The sequence below is a fragment of the Schistocerca cancellata genome, chromosome 4 (genome assembly GCF_023864275.1).
Source record: "Schistocerca cancellata isolate TAMUIC-IGC-003103 chromosome 4, iqSchCanc2.1, whole genome shotgun sequence".
In the NCBI taxonomy this organism is placed as follows: Eukaryota; Metazoa; Arthropoda; class Insecta; order Orthoptera; family Acrididae; genus Schistocerca; species Schistocerca cancellata.
Window position 1 is genome coordinate 117777421 of NC_064629.1, and position 20548 is coordinate 117797968.

Consider the following 20548-nt stretch of genomic DNA (forward strand, 5'->3'; position numbering starts at 1 on the left):
AGTAAAAATCTAAAATCCTTCCTCTATTGCCCCAGCCCAACTTCATGAAGTTTCATAAGGTTTGAACAACACTTCTAATGAACCAAACCCTCCAGATTCCTCACTATATAAGCTAGTGATATATGAAATTAAATCCGTGCGTCCAGATCGTCCAACTACCTTGGCAGCTCTTGGAGTCTTAATGAAAATGTTGCGCTTTTTTGACTGCGAAAATGCGCACGCTCTTATAAAGCAAGGTTAAATCTACGGAAATAAGCAACCGTGGCGGCAACATGGGAGGCCTTCTCCTCCCAGTTTCAAGGAAAAAAAAACACGTCGGCAATTATTAGTTCTCACTGAAAGGCTTCATATGTGCCTAAGAAGGTGAAAATTTTTGATGAAATCAGGTGTATTAGCTGACAGTTCTACTGTCAGACCTCTTTTCACCTTACGACTAGAACAGTTTTACCGAGCGAGGTGGCACAGTGGATAGCTCACTGGACTCGCATTCGGGAGGACGACGGTTGCCCGCATCTCGTGGTCGTGCTGTAGCGTTCTCGCTTCCCACGCCCGGGTTCCCGGGTTCGATTCCCGGCGGGGTCAGGGATTTTCTCTGCCTCGTGATGGATGGGTGTTGTGTGCTGTCCTTAGGTTAGTTAGGTTTAAGTAGTTCTAAGTTCTAGGGGACTGATGACCATAGATGTTAAGTCCCATAGTGCTCAGAGCCATCTGAACCATTTTTTTGGACGACGGTTCAAACCCGCGTCCGGCCAGCCTGATTTAGGTTTTCCGTGATTTCCTTAAATAGCTTCAGACAAATGCCGGGATGGCTCCCTTGAAAGGGCACGACCGATTTCCTTTCCTATCCTTCCCCTATCCGGTGGGACGGATGAGCTCGCTGATGGATCCTCTTCCCCAAATTAACCAACCAATCAACTAGGACAGTTTTCTTCTCAGCTGTTAAGCCTGAGGCTTCACTCTGACTTAGCCTACTGATTAGCAAACTATGTGTCTCTTGGTGATAAAATTGTTATACTATCTGCCTCGTAGGAAGCTTGTTTTTCTAGTACTGTGTATGGAGCTCCTTAAAGAAACTGTAGCTATTTGATGAACGCGGATCACATTGCGCCTGATATGTACACTGTCGTACTACGTAGCATATTTTATCTTGGTGTGTGGAATGTTGTCAGAATGAAAGACAGGGGAATAAGCTACTGCAATGACCGATCGTATTGTATTAGTACATGCTTCATCTAGAATTCCAAAAAGATATTATTTGTTTACTACTCTGACCTGTAAAGCTATGTTTTCCTTATGGAATGTCTCGAGAGACTGTGCGATCTGTGTCAAAACGACAGAATCCTAGTAATTTGATCTGACACAATAAGCTTCATTCCAACCATATTTTAGCTTACTCGAGACTGGTCGATTAAGATTTAACGTAGACAATTCAGCGTGAGTAAATAGCACTTCGTTGAAGTAATAGTCTGAAAACAGGTATCTAACAGTCATAAGTGTATTAAAATAACCCCATAAATTAGAAACGGGACAGTAACTTAGATTCTGTTATGCTCTCCGAAACAAATTGTCTTACCACCTACTCTACTCTATAATTCTCAACAGCGATGACTTACGTCAGAATCAAATAAAATTTCTAAGTTGATTGATGGATTGAACGATTTAGAACGGTTATCACAACTCTGGCAGAACTGCGTTCTTATTAAACTGTGTGTTAATTCTGGAACAACATCTGTTATTACAATGGTCTTTAGGTTTCTAATCGCATCAGCTTACTTCGGCTTTCTTTAGCTCTTTTGCCTATGAGAAACTACCATTCCCAAAACAGTGCCATCTACATTACATTATGATTTGATTCATAGGAACAATGCCTTTTAAGTAAATATGACGTTAGTTTTCGAACTAGTATGAGAGGTTCGAGATATGTTCAGGCGATGATGGTTTCTTTCATACTCTGTTGACAATAGATAAATATAACGTTCTGTGTATATATTCTGATACGTTGATGCACCGAACAGCAAAGTTAAGAGAGTAGAAATTATGCGATTTCGAATTCAGTCGTAATAATGTGGAAGAAATATTAGAAGAGGCAAATGTTTCATTGTCTTTTTGCATTTGTCATTCTGATTATATAAGTGAAGTTAACCTGTAAATGCTCACATTCTGTTGGCTAATGCTTTGTGTAACAACAGTAGACAAGCAAATACACATTCGTGAAACCTCTGGCATATTCCATTAGTTTATTTATTTACGAGATTAAATGTAAGAGTAACTGCTAACATAATAAATAAGGACTCTAACAACAGTACTTCAGTGACATTTTACTTATAATTATTTCCGGCTCGTCTGTTGACATACATTACAATTATAATTTTTAGAGAAAATTTCTTTGTAGATCACATAAACTACTTCTCCATATTCCTGTGTATTAGGAATTTACTTCTCAAAAAAATTTCTGTATCATATCTGATTACGACTGAAAGTTTGATTGAGCTTCTGACAAAGAGAGTAATTAACATAAACTTTGTACATTGATAGTAAGAAAAAGAGGCCTGTGAAAAGCCTGAAAAACATGCGGGAAAGAAGTAGTTGTCTTTCATCCACCGTACTGTCAAGTGGAATGTAATTTAAGAAGGACACATTTCACTTACATTCGTCACCGTGGTCAAACAATGAGCGCGAGAAAATCGTTAACTGCCACCAAAATCAGTGTCACTTTATAGCGGAGTGTACGCTATCAGGAAACTTCCTGCAAGTATGTAATTGTTCGCTGCACCAGGGTTCTAAGTGCGTTCCAAAACCAGCACCCATAATTTAAAATCAATTATAGTTACAATGCAAATTCTATGCAAACTGAAAACAGACTCTTGGACTGTAGCTCGGACATTTTCCACAGTATAGCCTACGTCTTTCCAAAGGGGCTAGCTGTGTGAACAATGTGCAGGAGATGCTGTAAACTTAGAATGCACAAAGAAGAGGTGACAGATTCAAGCTTTGTCCACGAAACGTGCTCTATAGCCTCAGTCTGAGTGAGAGATGCCCGTGGAAGTCGCTGAACCGAGATTGAAACCTGATCGGTGTATAGCTTTAATCTGCCAGAGTTTCATTACCACTGCATAGCAATTTAGGTATAACGTTGACGACGAGGAGGCATCCATTTCGGTGAGTCCTAGTGCATAGACGCCCCAAGTAATTAACGGGAAGATCACGACAGCTGTAGGTCTCGACTAACCGATCGTGGGGAGACGACTGTCACAAGATGGCTGCAATACTACTGTTGGACAGACTCCAAGAAAAAAGTGCAATCTGCTAGGGGAAGAGAAATAAGCGCAACGTAAGAGCGAGAGTGCTGCTTACCGTGACTGCCATTGTGGTGGATGTGAACTGACTGTTGGCTTCTCTGGACCCGGGTGGGTCTTATATACCTGGCCGGACGTCCAGTTGATGTAATCGGGCGCTCTTTCAAAATTGACCACGCCTGCGTGGCCGGCAGCTGAGCTCAGTGCGTCTACGCGTTACAGCGATCTATTTGGAGTGACCCCGGCTTCAGCCCCGGGGCGTGACCGAAATCGGCGCCCCGCTTCTGTCGAAAGCCGGCCGGCCGCGGTTACACCACAGCATCCAATGTCGCTTTCACCGCCTTATCTTACACGCCCTCCGCTTTGCGTCTCGGCGCAGACATCTCTTATTGTCCTCAGCGTGTCCCTGCGTTCATTCATCATTACTTGACACATTACACTGAGGCAAAATATTGACCTTCGCAGAAGAAATAAGTTACTACGCACCGTTATTTCGTGACGTTAACAAGGAGAAAACTGTGTTTGCAGCTTATAATATTAAAAGCACCACGAAACTAGGATTTATTTTATGTTTCATCGCCACTGTTGTTATCATCGTTGATAAATTTCGTTTCAGACATCTGTGAATGCCCTTTTTGATGTGATCTACGTTTTAGGGATATTTCAGCAATTAGTATCAGAGATACAGTATATGTCAGATTATCTTTTCGAGAGATTTGATTTAATGGATTCATTTTGACGCTCACAGAGTCTGAATACATTGAGTCTAAATGCATCGAACACTGAATAATGAGAAAGAAGGGCGTTAAGTCTCAACTGCAAGAAAAAAATTAATGTAATGTTGGCATTTATACTGGGGTTACAGATAAGTGTGTAAATACTTACAAGCAATTGTTGATGTAATTTGTAAGACTGGCAAACAAGCGTTAATTAGACCTTATTTACCAGTCGATAAATTAAATGCCAATTTATAGTCGGAATACTTGTATATTTTGCCATGTTACCAAATATTTCGCTAGATAATTTAATTACATCTGCACATTGTCAGTATTCCAAATATTTCTCTAGATAAATTAATTACATCTGCACAATGACGTTGAAGTGCCTCGTTAAAATAATGTACCACAGGCAAAGGACATATCACTGAATACGAATTTTTTAAAACAATATTCTGCATTAAGGTAGTATTAAGTGGACACCAATATAAACGAATTGATTACATGGTAAATAAGTGAATAATTTTTGTATATAACTTGTCCTACGACAGCGTTCAACTGCTGGCGTCCTACTGTTGGTTGTTGAAATGTCCAATTCTCCCTTTGACAAAGAATTTCTAACATGAAAAACTTTCATCAGCGTTCCCTCGCTACATTTCAGACTTCTGACAGAAAAGGTTAACAAAAGTGCAACTGAGCGTACTACCAAACGTCGTATTTTTATAGAGCTGGAGAGAACTTACAGTGAAACCAGCTGCTTTGGAGCAATACTTAAGATAAAGTAGGATGGATTGTGAACACTCTGTCGAAATGACATTCATCTTAAGTTTGAGCAGGTATTCTACTGACTATATGTAGAAACAAGGTCTGCCAAATTTCAGAGAATCAGATTGCTGTACGTTCGATACCAGTTTGATGTAGAGTCTAGTTAGTTCTAAATATGCCTCCAAGTGCTTTTACTAACCCCTTTAGTTGCTATTCAAATGAACAAGAAGGGTGAGTTTCCTCTGGGACCGGAAGGAATTTTATGAATGTTACACGGCCCACATTGGATATGTTATTATTGAGAATACACAGAACTGGAGGAACACCCTCGCATAGACCAATGGTTTAAAGAAAGTAATGCTATAAACTTTAAGTTACTTTTTTGCCCACTAATATGTTTGACTGTGGATGGAACGGTTCAAGGCAAGAAATAGAGGACAACACCTGAATTGTGCTACGTGACGTTGTCGAGTTCATTGTCACAGCAAAAGGAAACTTGCTATACGAGTCAACCACAATCAACCAACGAGTATATTTGCACACGTTGCCGTGGTAATTACGACTTAGGCCAAGCAGAGAGTTTTGTGGCGGAGCGGACTGATTTTCCGCACATGCGTGACACTGTGACGTCATCTATTCTATTTGGGTGTCCATACCGTGCCTGGTACAGTGTCGACGCGCTAACTGTTTCTTACAGTCCCCCGGTGTCCTTGGTGAAGTAACTGCAACACTTCTTTTTGCAAAGCTTTAGGGATCAACATTCGTGACTGCCCACTGTCATTTTGAACAAGAATCACTCCTTTCTGTATAGCGAGGCTATGCCGACGTCCAAACTATCGGTGCACTACAGAGTTCGTTATGCTATGCAAGGAGCGAGGCCAAGATATGCGAGTGTATGTGAGCAAAATGTTCAAATCTGAGTCAGCTTCCGTGGTCTGCGCAATTTCCATGTGGTTCAGCGGAAAAGATTGAAGTGATTCAGAATCCTGAGCATCGATGTGACAACAAGATGCAGCAGAAGCGTCAAAGTCTGTATCAGGGCCAATCGGAAGAAGTGAAAGCGCGTCTGCATTACTATGATGAGCTGTCCAGCGACACACAATCTCGTACTGGTATTGAGACAACAACAAAGCCCATCTTTGCAATTTTTGAGCAGTTCGTACAGGAACCGATTTCATCGGATGAAACAAGGACTGAAAAAGCTTGTGATCCGTTACTAATTAGAATTTTCTGCCATACAAATAGTGGTGGAATTTAGTTACATCATACATAATAGCCAGTGCCTCTTTCTCTGTTCGTGAATAATTACACTGAGCTTTTGATGCGAAAGCAATAGACCTGCGTTTATCACCATTTCTATGTGAAAGCACTGCAACAACCGGTTTGTCAGGATCAAAGTGCACCAAGCATCGATCACTCAGCAATGTATCTTTAAGTTTGTGAAAAGCTTCTTGGCACTTATTTGGCCAAACAAAGGGGACATTTTTGCGATTTGTGCAGCATTCGTTATGAATCGAATATAATAGCTCATTTTCCATAAGACTGACTGCAATTCTGTGACATTGCGAGGAACTGGCAGGTCACGTATGGCTGAAAAATGTGACTTAAGAGATGTACACCTTGACTGTTTATGACATGACCAAGATACTGCAATTCAGGTTTAAAAAAATCACCCTTGTCCAGTCTACACTTTAGTCCCGCATCAGATAACACACGACACTAAGCACGCAAGTTGGCAATGTGTTCTTCAGGTCTATGACCTGTTGCGACAATATCGTCCAAATCGTTTGAACAGTTTGTTACTTGAGCAGCCAACTGTTCCGGTGGAAAATGGCGGGTGCGGGAGCAATGGCAAAAGGCAAACGCAAATATTTAAACAAGCCAAATAAGTGTTCACAATACACACTTTTTGAGATTCTTCATCTAGTGGTATTTGAAGATACGCGTCGCGCAAATCAATTTTTGAAAGTAACGACCAGTGCCTAATTTGTGCATGAGATCCTCTGGATGTGGCAATGGATAAATATCAATCGCAGTTTGTGGGTTGACTGTAGACTTAAAGTCAAAACAGAAGAGAATGAGACCTGAAGGTTTGGGGAGCAAAACCAATGGACTTGCCCGTTAACTAGCTTGTACGAGAGCAATAGCTCCGCTATTTTGCAATTCCTTAAGTTCAGCATTGACTTTGTCCCGTACTGCAATGGGGACAGTTCTGGCCCGGCAAAATTTCGTCTGAGAATTGTCCTTCAGAGTAATGTGTGCAACAAAATTGTTACCCTTGCCTGAACTTTTAGAAAAGAGTTCGGGGAATTCTTTTAGCAAGCTAGCTACACTGTCTTGTGCATGGAATACAGACTCTGACAACACATTGTCCTGAATGTTAAAGCCAAACAAATCAAATGAATCAAGACCAAATATGTTCTCACAGTCACGTGATTTTAGCACTGTTCGTGTGTGCGAACGATACATGGCAGGCAAAGTATATTCTACGAGAATGGGAATGTCTTGTCCATTATAAGCCGTCAATTGCATGCTAGTTTGAGACAGGTATGGGGAGCTTAACAGTTAATGTGTGACGATTCAGCAATGTGACAGAGGCATCCGTATCTAACTGAAATTTAATATGTTTTCTGCAAAGAAGCAAATGAAAAAAAAATTTTTTTGGACTGGCGTAGCACTGAAGAAACTGTTCGCTTGCTAGTTTTGCTAATGCCTGCAGCAGACTTGGAATATACTGCCTTAATGACATGGCCCTTGTGACTTGATTTTTGTGAGTGAGCCGAATTCTTATGTTTGGTCCGTTGTAAACATACAGACTGTACATGTTCTTTCTTGCCACACGCATTACACTGGGCTTGTCGGGAGGGTGTCTATGCTGTGATTAATTCTGAGGGCAAGACTTAATTCTGTTTGCCTGTGTAGCCGCTTGTTTAGCGAGCTGCTTATGTGGCGTGGAGCGTTGTTTACTCGGCGTGGCGAGCACAAGCTGCCTCTGCCAAATGGGCCGATCGCAAAAAAGGGACTCAACCTGAAAAATAGCTGCCTGCTGAAATTTATCGGCTGACAGAGCACCTGAATTGTACTGATCTAGTTTTTGCACTCTCTGCTGAAACAGTGGACCGGACTGTTTCAAAATCTGTTCTCTGAGTTTGATATAAGGTTCATTGTACACGAGCACATCATGCAACATAACATCTGAATGTAAAGCACCACAAGCTCATTTGAATTTGCATTTCTTCGTCATACCCTGCAGATTTGTTACCCACTCATGATAAGTTTGTTGTGGCCTTTTTTGCAAATAATGGATCGACACCTAGCTGCTACCACATTAACTTGTTGGTCTTAATAGTTAGTTAGCAAAGCTACAACCTGATAATATGAAAGTTCACTCGGAGTGGCGTTAGGATATAACTTCTGGATACGCCTGAACATTGCACTTCCTAAAGTGGACAAGAAATATGCTAGTTTCACAGTACCTGGTAGGTTGTGAGCAATTACATGGGCTTCAAGTTGTTGTAACCACTTGAGCCATTCCTGTCCTTGTTGAAACTGGCGAAAAGGCGTTATAGCTGCAGTAGGTGTTGCTTGTTCCACCAGGTGAGCATTGGATAGTAGAAAGATAAGAGAGAATTAAGGCGCCAGAAAAACACAAAAGAAAATTCCGTGGCCGCCAGGCACTAGGTTCTTCTTATAACTCGTCGCGAAATGTCGTATCCTGTCCATTCATCTAATATAGGGTGCCTAGGAAGCTGTTTTCTCGGGTAGCTAGACAATAATTCAAGGAAATCATATTAATGGAGTTTATTACAGTGAATTAAATCGAAAATACTTTGCGTTTTCACAAATACGTGTCGCTAACAATTGGCGACATGCAAATAAGCAATGTCCTTTGGTATACACAATTTCAATGCAAGCAAAACACAACAGTTCAGAAGTCATGGCTAAAGCGTTTGGATGACAGCTTGCCTTCTTGTGCTCCCACAGCTAGGTGGAGTGGCGCTTATATTATCTTCGTATAGGGACCGCTCCCGTCGTGGTGTCGTCTTAGTCAGCATACTCTTGGCTGACGTCATCTCACAGTCCTCTCTGCTGTAACGTTCCAGGCCAACGTGCTGGCGCTTGATGCTACGCCGGAACAAGAAATCCAACCCTTCCGCAAATTGCTGCAGATTTCAATGCTGGGCCATCAACAAATGTCAGCGTGTGAACCATTCAATGAAACATCATTGATATGGGCTTTCGGAGCCAAAGACCCACTCATGTACCCTTGATGACTGCATGACACAAAGCTTTACGCCTCACTTGGGCCCGTCCTCACCAACATTGGGCTTTTGATGACTGGAAACATGTTGCCTGGTCGGAAGGGTCTCGTTTCAAATTGTATCAAGCGGATGAACGTGTATGGGCATGGAGACAATCTCATGAATCCATGGACCCTGCATGTCAGTAGGAGACTGTTCCAGCTGGTGGATACTCTGTAGTGGTGTGGGGTATGTGCACTGGAGCTATTGGATCCCTGATATGTCTAGACATGACTCAGAAAGGTGAGATGTACGTAAGCATCCTGCCTGATCACCTGTATCCATTCAAGTCCATTGTGCATTCCAATGGACTTGGGCAGTTCTAGAAGGACGTGCGACACCACACACGTCCATAATTGCTACAGAGTGGCTCCAGGAACACTCTAATGAGTGTAAACACTTCCGCTGGCCACCAAACTCCCAGACATGAACATTATTGAGCATATCTGGGATGTCTTGCAATGTGCTATTCAGAAGGGATCTTTACCCCCTCCTACTCTTACGGATCTATGGACTACCCTGCAGGATTCATGATGACAATTCCCTCCAGCACTACTTCAGACATTAATCGAGTCCATACCACATCGTGTTGCGGCACTTCTTCTTGGTCGCGGTGGCCCTACACGATATTAGGCAAGTGTACCAGTTTCTTTGGCTCTTCAGTGTATTTACGCAGTTGACGTATCTCTAGCAGCCTTTACAGTATCTGCATCTGTTAAGACATGTCACACTGTATCCGACGAATATTTATCACACGTGAAAGGCGAGGAGAAAGGTCTGCAGCAAAATCACTTCGTCCGCATGGCTGTGGTTTACATATACCTTAGTCTGTTACTGCTAATTACATATGTATTATATCTCTACAAATTACAAGGGTTGGTAAAATGTACGGAAACACTGCCTGAATTTCAGGTTGCACAATTGTATTTGATCACTAACGGCACCCATGCAATGTCCTCAATACGTTGCAAGACTCAGTCGTGGTCGGGACACTGTTATGTGTAGTTGTGAGTACATTATGTCAGAGCTGAATAAATTCGAACGTGGGCTAATTGTTGGTTCCGTAACCATGGAAGCTGAAGCGTTTGATGTTCCGAGAGGCACTGTATCGAAGACATATGCCACATAGAGGGAAACTGGAAAAAGTCACAACCCGGACGAAAGGATGTGTTGCGTGATCAAGGCAATGCGCCTCCCCGAGGGCTACGGAGCGATCACGCGCCAGACCTCCGCGACCGGGCCACGCGTCGTCCATTGTGTTTGCTTTGGCCGCTGCTAAGTGCCGTCTTCCTTATAGGTCCATATGGTGCACAACAATCGCAAAACCATTTTATGTTTCACCTTTTGTTCAGGCTTCACCCGACCCAAGGCGCTTGACGTCATACAGTTTCTTTGAGACGATATTGAAATACCACCAGAGGATCTCCTTGGAATGCACCTGTCCATAGTTAGTAGTACCGTATGTGTTAAGATGATTAACGATGCAGCGTCCAAGAGGATTTTCAGGAGGTCAAACGTGGAGTATGTTTCTGTCATTCCGATGGCAATGTTGAACCCGTTACCATCGATCACGCCAGTCTCGGTGTTACAGAAACTCACACACAAAAAATCCGTTTTTCATGGTTACTGGGATCTCCTATCTCACATTCCTATGGCGCTTAAGGATTGGCCCTCGAACGATTACCCCATTTGATTTTGGCCCTCGAACGATTACCCCATTTGATTTATCTTAATTTCCTTAGGTGGGAAGGGGGTGTAGGTATACGAGTAGTTAGGATTGCAACACCTGAAGAGGGATCAGTTTATTTTTGTTGGTAGGGTCACAAGTGCCGGTGTCTTGCAGGGTCAGTGCTACTTTTTTGTTTTCTTTTGCTAGGTACCCTTAACGCACCAATCTAACATTGAAAAAAGGGGTAGTAAAACAGCGAGGTTAACCCTAGGATGCATGGTGCCGAAAACACACATGAATGCATATGCAGGGCCTCCAAGGCCCTGCCCTAATTTAAAATCTTCCTCTTTCCATATAATTATTCTTTGGAGTTAAATTTATTTCTGTCAAATTTATTGTCATATTGAAAGATTCCTAAGATACAGTAACAGGTTCTGGTGGGCCTGATTAACATTTTATTAATTTTTTAAAAATACTATAAGAGTGAATTTTTAATGGTTACATCCATTTACATACAACATATACAAATAATTTTATTAATTCAGTTATAAGTTGCAGTTTACATTTTATAACATTTATTACAACCAATTTCTTCAATTAAAACATACTCATTATTCACAATATTATGTATATAGGCAATATTTTGACAAAATGTTATTATTTTTCACATAAAATTGCATTTTTCTTAGTTTTCAACATGTGACAAACAAGAAGCACAAAGAATGCCACTATGTTCCTTACAAATGTTGGTTTTACACTTAATGCATGTCATACACTTTTCCTGTATTTATTATATGGACAATAATTGCATCTTCTTCTTTTTCATGAAACAGGTAGTTGGTTCGGCAATATGACATCTTTTTGAATACCACATCTTTACATGGCATCAACGATTTTCTTTGGAAGATTAGGGATCTAAATAAGAAGTTCCGTTAGCGGTCTTACCATTTCCTCTGCTAAATCACTTCTTCTACTATGGTATGTCAAATGTTGGGCGGAAAATAAAATTTCACTGTTCATTGCTGCGACGTCCATCATATTCATCCATAATGCAAATGGCCATTTTCTTGTTTGTCTCTTGCAAGTGGAATTACGAATTTTTTGGCCCATTTGATCTACTCCACCCTTCGTAGAGTTATAGAAGTTTATTATATCTGGTTTCTTTTTGCATGAGTTTCATCAATGTTTCTGTCATGATACATTGTGCTAATGAGAACTACAGACTTTTGCTTTTTTGGGAACATTACTAACCATTGTAATGTCACCTCTAAATACAAACAAAGAGGAATGAATCGCTCGTGAGGCAGATGGTTCATCTCATTAGGAATTTCTGGTTTATTTTGTTTGATTGTTCCCAACACTGTAATTTGCTTCTGAAGCATCTCTTCTGCCAGCTGCACACTAGTAAAGAAGTTGTCAACAGTAATATTTTTTGATGATCCTTCAATGCTTTTAGCAAGATCTTTCACCACATTCAATCCAAGATTTTTCTGAGTAGGTTCTTGGGGCTTCCTTCCAGTGTAAACAGTTCCGTCTAAAGCATATGCAGATGTAGCATCACATAACCAAAATATTTTTACGCCATACTTGGCTGGTTTAGAGGGCATATACTGGGTGAATCTGCATCTTCCACGGAATGGGACTAGCTGTTCGTCAACTGTGAGCGAGTCATTGGCAATCATTCTAATTCTACACTTGTCAAGAAATAGTTCCCATATATAGCGGACAGCTGCAAGTTTGTCATCTGCAGATCGAGCTTCACGGGTACGCCTGTCATCAAATCTAATCATTCTCCTTATATCATTGAATCTGTTTACTGACATGGTGGCCTTATATGTAGGATTTGCCTTTTCATCCAAGAATAATTCTCTAATAGGGACATCCCAACTCTTCTCAACACCAGAAAGCAGTAAAAGACCAAGAAAACCCTCAATTTCAGCAAGCTAAACGTTTTTCCACGTTTTACCACGAAAATCAGCCACTCTTCTGCCTTCAATATTTGTGCAGTTGATGATTCCCTCTAGTATTTCCTTGGAGATGAAATAGTCCCAGGCATCCTTAGGTTTACAGGTTTTCAAACCACGGGCTGGGCCAGGTGCCTTCTTTACGATATTATGGACAGGCGTACGAAAAGTTGCTGGAGGATCTAATTTCCAAATTGTTCCATTATGACTAATGTATGTGTGGTCTTCTATATCTTTTTGTGGTGGTTCTTCATTTTCAGACTCTGATGAAGTAATATTATCGGAAGGCCACACATCTGCCTCAATATTCACATCTGCAGGTTCATTGGCTGATTCTTCAGTACTTTCATCTTCAAAAATATTTCCTTGCTAGCAAGAATCATCTTCTTCAAACCACTGAGCCACAACACTTTCAAAAATAGCTGCATTTGCACGTACTGACTCTCTTGCTTTGCGTGTCGAAGCCATAGCAAAAGGCCTGTCTCTCGAACAGCAGCTTGTGCAGCACTAAACGAGTCATACTCGTAACAATATGGGCCTCGCAGCAACAAACAAACTACAGTAACAATGAGGCTGGCAAGAGCAGCACAGGATAACAATACTATGCAATAATAAAACATTTGACAGCAAAAAGATCAATATTACACCGACATCGCCAATATGTGAAAGTAGTGTGTATTATTTTTTAGTTGCCGGCCGTGGTGGCCGAGTGGTTCTGGGCGCTTCAGTCCAGAACCGCGCGGCTGCTACGGTCGCAGGTTCGAATCCTGCCTCGGCATGGATGTGTGTGATGTCCTTAGGTTAGTTAGGTTTAATTAGTTCTAAGTTCTAGGGGACTGATGACCTCAGATGTTAAGTCCCATAGTGCTCAGAGCCATTTGAACCATTTTTTTATTTTTTAGTTACACTATTCCTACTACAGCTAGTGCCGCTGTTGGCACTCCTGTTGCTGGAAATACCACTACAGTTATTGTTGAATTAATAATTGCTCCCAAACAAATGTTGAAGACAACATAGGCTAAAGAACAATTATAAATGCGTGAGGGCTTCTGAAGCCCCGCTTATGCATTCGCAGTGTATGTGTAAACGTATTGAATTATACAAAAAATTTCCCTTCTTTGCTTAGAACTGGGTTTCCATCTGAGCTCTTGATATTCATACAAGTGGCTCTCTTTTCTCCAAAGGTCTCTTTAATTTTCCTGTAGGCAGTATCTATCTTACCCCTAGTGAGATAAGCCTCTACATCCTTACACTTGTCCTCTAGCCATCCCTGCTTAGCCATTTTGCACTTCCTGTCGATCTCATTTTTGAGACGTTTGTATTCCTTTTTGCCTGCTTCACTTACCGCATTTTTGTATTTTCTCCTTTCATCAATTAAATTCAGAATCTCTTCTGTTACCCAAGTCATTGTTATGTGTCAGAAAAACAGACGTAGAAGGATACATGTTAATTGTAACTGATCTGGACGAATAGGTGAGGTAGTGCAGGAAGGAATAATTTTGCTCCGATAAGAAACCAACACGAAAACTCAAATACCGTTGAATATGCTAAAGGAAACGTTGTGGAGAGAAACAATAGTAACAGACTCCAGAAGCACAGAAACAAAGTAGTGACAAGAGATTCCATCGGCCAAATTTGAGCGGGACCAACGAAGAGAATGAGAAAACGAAGGGGTGAAAATCGTGGAAATGTGGAATCCTGCTACAGACAGGAATCAGTGGGCATGACTTACAGATGGGAGAGAAACAGGTGTGGACGAAGACCACGTTTATGCTGCACTGAGATGACAAAAATCATGGGATAGCGATATGCATACATACAGATGTCAGTAGGACCTCGTACACAAGGTATAAAAGGGCGCTGCATTGGCGGAGCTGTCATTTGTACTCAGGTGCTTCATGTGAAACGGCTTCCGACGTGATTAAAACCACTCGACAGGAATTAACAGACTTTGAAAGCGGAATGGTAGTTGCAACTAGCAACATGGGACATTCAATTTCGAAAATCTTTAGGGAATTCAATATTCCCCGATTCACAGCGTCAAGAGTGTGGTGAGAATACCAGATTTCAGGCATTACGTCTCACCACTAACGACGCAGTAGCCGACGGCTTTCACTTGAGGCCAAGAGCAGCGGCGTTTGCATGAAGTTGTCAGTACTAACAGACAAGCAACGCTGCGGGAAATAACCGCAGAAATCAATGTAGGGCGTGCGACGAACGTAGCCGTTAGGACAGTGTGACGAAATTAGGCATTAATGGGATACGGCTGCAGACGACCGATGCAGATTCCTCTGGTACCAGCGTGAAATCGCCTCTAGCGCCTCTCCTAAGCTCGTGCCCATATCGGTTGGACCAAAGACTGGAAAACCGTGGCCAGGTCAGATGAGTCCCAATTCCAGTTGGTAAGATCTGATGGTAGGGTTCGAGCGTGTGTAGATACCACGAAGCTATGAACCCAAGTTGTCAACAAGGCACAGTGTAAGCTGGTGGTGGCTCCATAATGGTATGATGTGGTGTGAACCGATAACTGAGTAGAAACGGTTATGGTCGGCTACTTGGAGACCATTCGCAGCCATTCATGGGCTTCATGTTCCCAGACAGCGATGCGCCATGTCACTGGGTTAGAAGACTATTCTGGACCATTCGAGCGAATGAATTGCCCACCCAGATCGCTCGACATGCATCCCACAGAATATTTATGGCACATAATCGAGAGGTCAGTTCGTGCACAAAATCCTGCACCGGCAACACTTTCGCAATTTTGGACGGCTATGGAGGCAGCATGGTTCAGTATTTCTGCCAGGGACTTCCAATGATCTCTTGAGTCCATGCGACATCGAGTTGCTGCACTACGCAGGGCAAAAGGAGGTCCGACGCGATATTAAGAGGTATCCCACGACTTCCGTCCCCTTTCTGTATAAACATGCTGAATTACACTACTGGCCATTAAAATTGCTACACCAAGAAGAAATGCAGATGATAAACGGGTATTCATTGGATAAATATATTATACTAGAACTGACATGTGATTACATTTTCACGCAATTTCGGTGCATAGATCCTGAGAAATCAGTACCCAGAGCAACCACCTCTGGCCGTAATAACGGCCTTCGTACGCCTGGGCATTGAGTCAAACAGAGCTTGGATGGCGTGTACAGGTACAGCTGCCCATGCAGCTTCAATACGATACCACAGTTCATCAAGAGTAGAGACTGGGGTATTGTGATGAGCCAGTTGCTCGGCCACCATTGACCAGACGTTTTCAGTTGGTGAGGGATCTGCAGAATGTGCTGGCCAGGGCAGCAGTCGAACATTTTCTGTATACAGAAAGGCCCGTACAGGACCTGCAACATGCGGTCGTGCATTATCCTGCTGAAATGTAGGATTTCGCAGGGATCGAATGAAGGGTAGAGCCACGGGTCGTAACGCATCTGAAATGTAACGGCCACTGTTCAAAGTGCCGTCAGTGCGAACAATAGGTGACCGAGAAATGTAACCAATGGCACCCCATACAATCACGCCAGGTGATACGCCAGTATGGCGACGACGAGTACACGCTTCCAATGTGCGTTCACCGTGATGTCGCCAAACATAGATGCGACCATCATGATGCTATAAACAGAACCTGGATTCATCCGAAAAAATGACGTTTTGCCATTCGTGCACCCAGGTTCGTCGTTGAGTACACCATCGCAGGCGCTCCTGTCTGTGATGCAGCGTCAAGGGTAACCGCAGCCGTGGTCTCCGAGCTGATAGTCCATGCTGCTGCAAACGTCGTCGAACTGTTCGTGCAGATGGTTGTTGTTTTGCAAACGTCTCCATCTGTCGAGACGTGGCTGCACGATCCGTTACATCCATGCGGATAAGATGCTAATGATACGAGGCCGTTGGGATCCAGCACGGCGTTCCGTATTACCCTCCTGAACCCATCGATTCCATATCCTGCTAACAGTCATTGGATCTCGACCAACGCGAGCAGCAATGTCGCGATACGATAAACCGCAATCGCGATAGTCTATAATCCGACCTTTATCGAAGTCGGAAATGTGATGGTACGTATTTCTCCTCTTTACACGAGGTATCACAGCAACGTTTCACTAGCCAACGCCGATCAACTGCTGTTTGTGTATGAGAAATCGGTTGGAAACTTTCCTCATGTCAGCACGTTGTAGGTGTCGCCACCGGCGCCAACCTGGTGTAAATGCTCTGAAAAGCTAATCATTTGCATATCACAGCATCTTCTTCCTGATCTTCGTGGTGTAGCAATTTTAATGGCCAGTCGTGTAGTTAGATAAAATTTCATTTAAGTACAAATAAGCTTATAGGAACCTCTTTCTATTTTGCAGCAAAGGTGAGGTTGGGTGTGCACAAAGGGATGCTTACAGGAAAGAAACCGTGTGAACAGACTGAGGTTGTGCAAATGTTCCTGGCGGGAATGCCTGGTGACCAAGATGTCATCCAGATAATTCACGCAGGCTGGGATAAGCTGCGAAAGCTGCTCCAGGAACTGCTGGGAAATTGTCGGCGCTGAAGAAACACCAAATGGAAGACGCTTGTACTTGTATAATCCGATAGGTGTGTTGATAACCATGACGTTCTGGGAATCGGCATCCAATGGTAATTGATGGTATGCCTCAGCCAGGTCGATCTTAGAAAAGTACTCTCCCCCCACAAGCTTGGGGAGGACGTCTTCCTGTTGGGGAATGGGGAAAGTGTCTACTAAGGACTGAACATTGACAATAGCGCTAAAGTCCCCACACAGCCGAAGGGACCCATTGGGTTTCCGTACGGCCACCAATGGTGTCGCCTAAGCGCTGTATGTCACAGGCTCAAGGACACCAACAGCCTGGAGCCAATCAAGTTACTGCTTGACGGCTGGCCGCAAGGCCACGGGAATGGGTCAGGCCCGGAAAAAGCGAGCCTGTGCATCCAGTCGAAGTGTGATGTGAAAAAGTGAACCACACTCGAGATCTCCGCAAACAATGATGCAAAAGCCGAGCACAGATCGTCCAAGTCCTGAAAAGACACAGCCGTGGAAATCACCTTAACTTCATCGGAAATTGTAAAGCCAAACAGTTGAAACACGTCCAGGCCAAAAATATTCAAAGACGACGGATGGTCTGTGATAAATAGGGTAAGGATGTTTGTATGTTTGTATGTTGCCTGGACGACGAACTGCCCACGAAGGGGAATGGACCCGTCGCCGCAGGCGACCAAACGCTGAGAGGGAGGTGACAACACAGGGGAGCCCAAGCGGATATATGTCTCAGTATTAATTAGGGAGATGGTGGCCCCATTGTCGACCTGAAAACTGACATCCTCAGTAAAAAGGCGGAGCGTGAGGAAGGCTTCCGTGCTGATGGGTCCCCCAGCGGGACGATCGATTGCAGAGCATGTACTGTATGAGGCCCAGTAGAGGCAGGATGGGAGCGAGTCGAGGAACTACAACAAAGTGATCGGATGTGGCCCTCCTTCTCACACAGCGTGTACATTTTCCAGCAGTGGGGGCAATCCACTCGAGAGTGTGCGTTGAAGCACTGTGGAAAAGATGGAAGTGGGCCACGCGACTGGCGACGAGGGGCGACCAAAGGCTCTGATGCCATAGAGACGTCGGACGAAGAGGAGTCCTGACGGCACTGACGTCTGTTGGTCGGGCCACGTCTATGTCGCGAGGGCGAAACCCACAGGGACGCATCGATAGCCGCCACTTGCGGCCGCGCAGTCATTCACAAGATGGGTACAATGGGGGCGCGAATTCTCGTCTATGAAGACGAACGCCTCGCCAATATGCTGCCGATATGGTCGCACTATCGGTCGGAGGACAGCATTCACGTATCGTTCTGCCATTATGGCGCCTTCCATGACCACCAGCGGCGTACGTCGACACCACATAATGCCACCCTAAAGCAGCAGGGAACCTCCACCTTGCTGAACTCGTTGGACAGTGTGTCTAAGGCGTTCAGCATGACCGGGTTGCCTCCAAACACGTCTCCGACGATTACCTGGTTGGAGGCATATGCGACACTCATCGGTGAAAAGAACGTGATGCTAATCCTGAGCGGTCCATTCGGCAAGTTGTTGGGTCCATCTGTATCACACTGCATGTTGTGGTTGCAAAGATGGACCTCACCATGGACGTTGGGAGTGAAGTTGCGCATCATACAGGCTGCTGCGCACAGTTTGAATCGTAACACGAAATCTTGTGGCTGCACAAAAAGCATTATTCAATACGGTGGCGTTGCTGTCAGGGTTCCTCCGAGCCATAATCCATAGGTAGGGGGTCATCCACTGCAATAGTAGCCCTTGGGTGGCCTGAGAGAGTCATGTCATCGGCAGTTCCTATGTCTCTGTATCTCCTCCATGTCCGAACAACATCGCTTTGGTTCACTCCGAGACGCCTGGACACTGCCCTTGTTGAGAGCCATTCCTGGCACAAAGTAACAATGCGGACGCGATCGAACCGCGGTATTGACCGTCTAGTCATGGATGAACTACAGACAACACGAGCCGTGTACTTCCTTCCTGGTGGAAAGACTGGAACTGATCGGCTGTCGGACCCCCTCCGTCTAATAGGTTCTGCCCGTGAATGGTTGTTTACATCTTTGGGCGGGTTTAGTGACATATCTGAACAGTCAAAGGGACCGTGTCTGTGATACAACATTCACACCTATCTTCAGGAGTTCGTGGAACCTGGGTGATGCAAAACTTTTTTTGATGTGTGTATAAAGCAGGCAGTACAATCTGTTAGGTGGTGGCTGAAAGATTCTCATTCAAGGAAGTGGATATCACGACATCTAATGTTCACTGTGAACTGCAGTAGCATAGCTTTGCTCTAGGGTTGGGTGGTCGCCGAATAATGAAGTAGCAATTCCTTGGCAGTAATCCCTGACGTGCTGCCGCAAAGGTGCCTTAGGCCCCAAGTGCCCACTTAGTATGTAGCAAGTATCTATTCAGCGTTGATGTCAACAAGAATTCTGCCTTTCCATTCTCACGAAACGTGAGAAATTTCCAATCATCTCAGCAGTATTTCTGTGTGGCCAATTCTGCAATTTCTTCACGCATTAGACACTTTGTATTCTATGTCAATCAATAGTAAAAGCCAAGTCAAACTCGGTGCCAACCTTGGAAGTGGTTTATACGTATTTTTATGCCATATTAGGGGAACTTTTGCAGCGTTCCCCTCTATTTTCGTGACTCCACGCAATTCCGTTTAGTCACATTGGCTACAAGCATGCTGTCGCCGCTCCAACAGAGTTTGTGCTGAGAACAGTGACCTTCTTGTTCTTATCATTTGCTTCCTGGCTGTGGTCCCATGCTGATTGTGCAGTCTGGAGATGTTCTAAGTGTCGCTTTTTGCTATAGCATAAGGTGTTAGTTTCATATCACAGGGTCTGTAACCTGAGAAGCTCGCATGTATCTGGCTTTTTTGCGCATCTACATCTACATCTACATCTACATCCACATCCATACTCCGCAAGCCACCTGACGGTGTGTGGCGGAGGGTACCTTCAGTACCTCTATCGGTTCTCCCTTCTATTCCAGTCTTGTATTGTTCGTGGAAAGAAGGATTGTCGGTATGCCTCTGTGTGGGCTCTAATCTCTCTGATTTTATCCTCATGGTCTCTTCGCGAGATATACGTAGGAGGGAATCTTGAATATGCAGTTGGGGTATTTCTCTTGCGCAAATGAGGAGCTCTGATTTATACTTCTTTCAGTTTTCCTAACGATGCCAGTCGATGTCATTCATTATTAGCTTGAGTTTTTCATGTTAATTTTCTATGTTTTGGATTTTCAGGAGTTACATTGGAGTAAGATTCCATGTTGTTTTTCAAATTTG

General features: G+C 43.6%; 1 protein-coding gene across 1 annotated transcript in view; it reads right to left on the reverse strand.

Moving 5' to 3' along the window:
• LOC126183920 (cuticle protein-like) overlaps positions 1–20548 on the reverse strand; it is a 54728-nt gene that overhangs the window by 6126 nt on the left and 28054 nt on the right. Inside the window, exon 3 of the mRNA XM_049926266.1 lies at positions 3355–3413. Within this exon, the coding sequence (XP_049782223.1) occupies positions 3355–3413 (59 nt within the window). The remainder of the gene's footprint in view (positions 1–3354; positions 3414–20548) is intronic.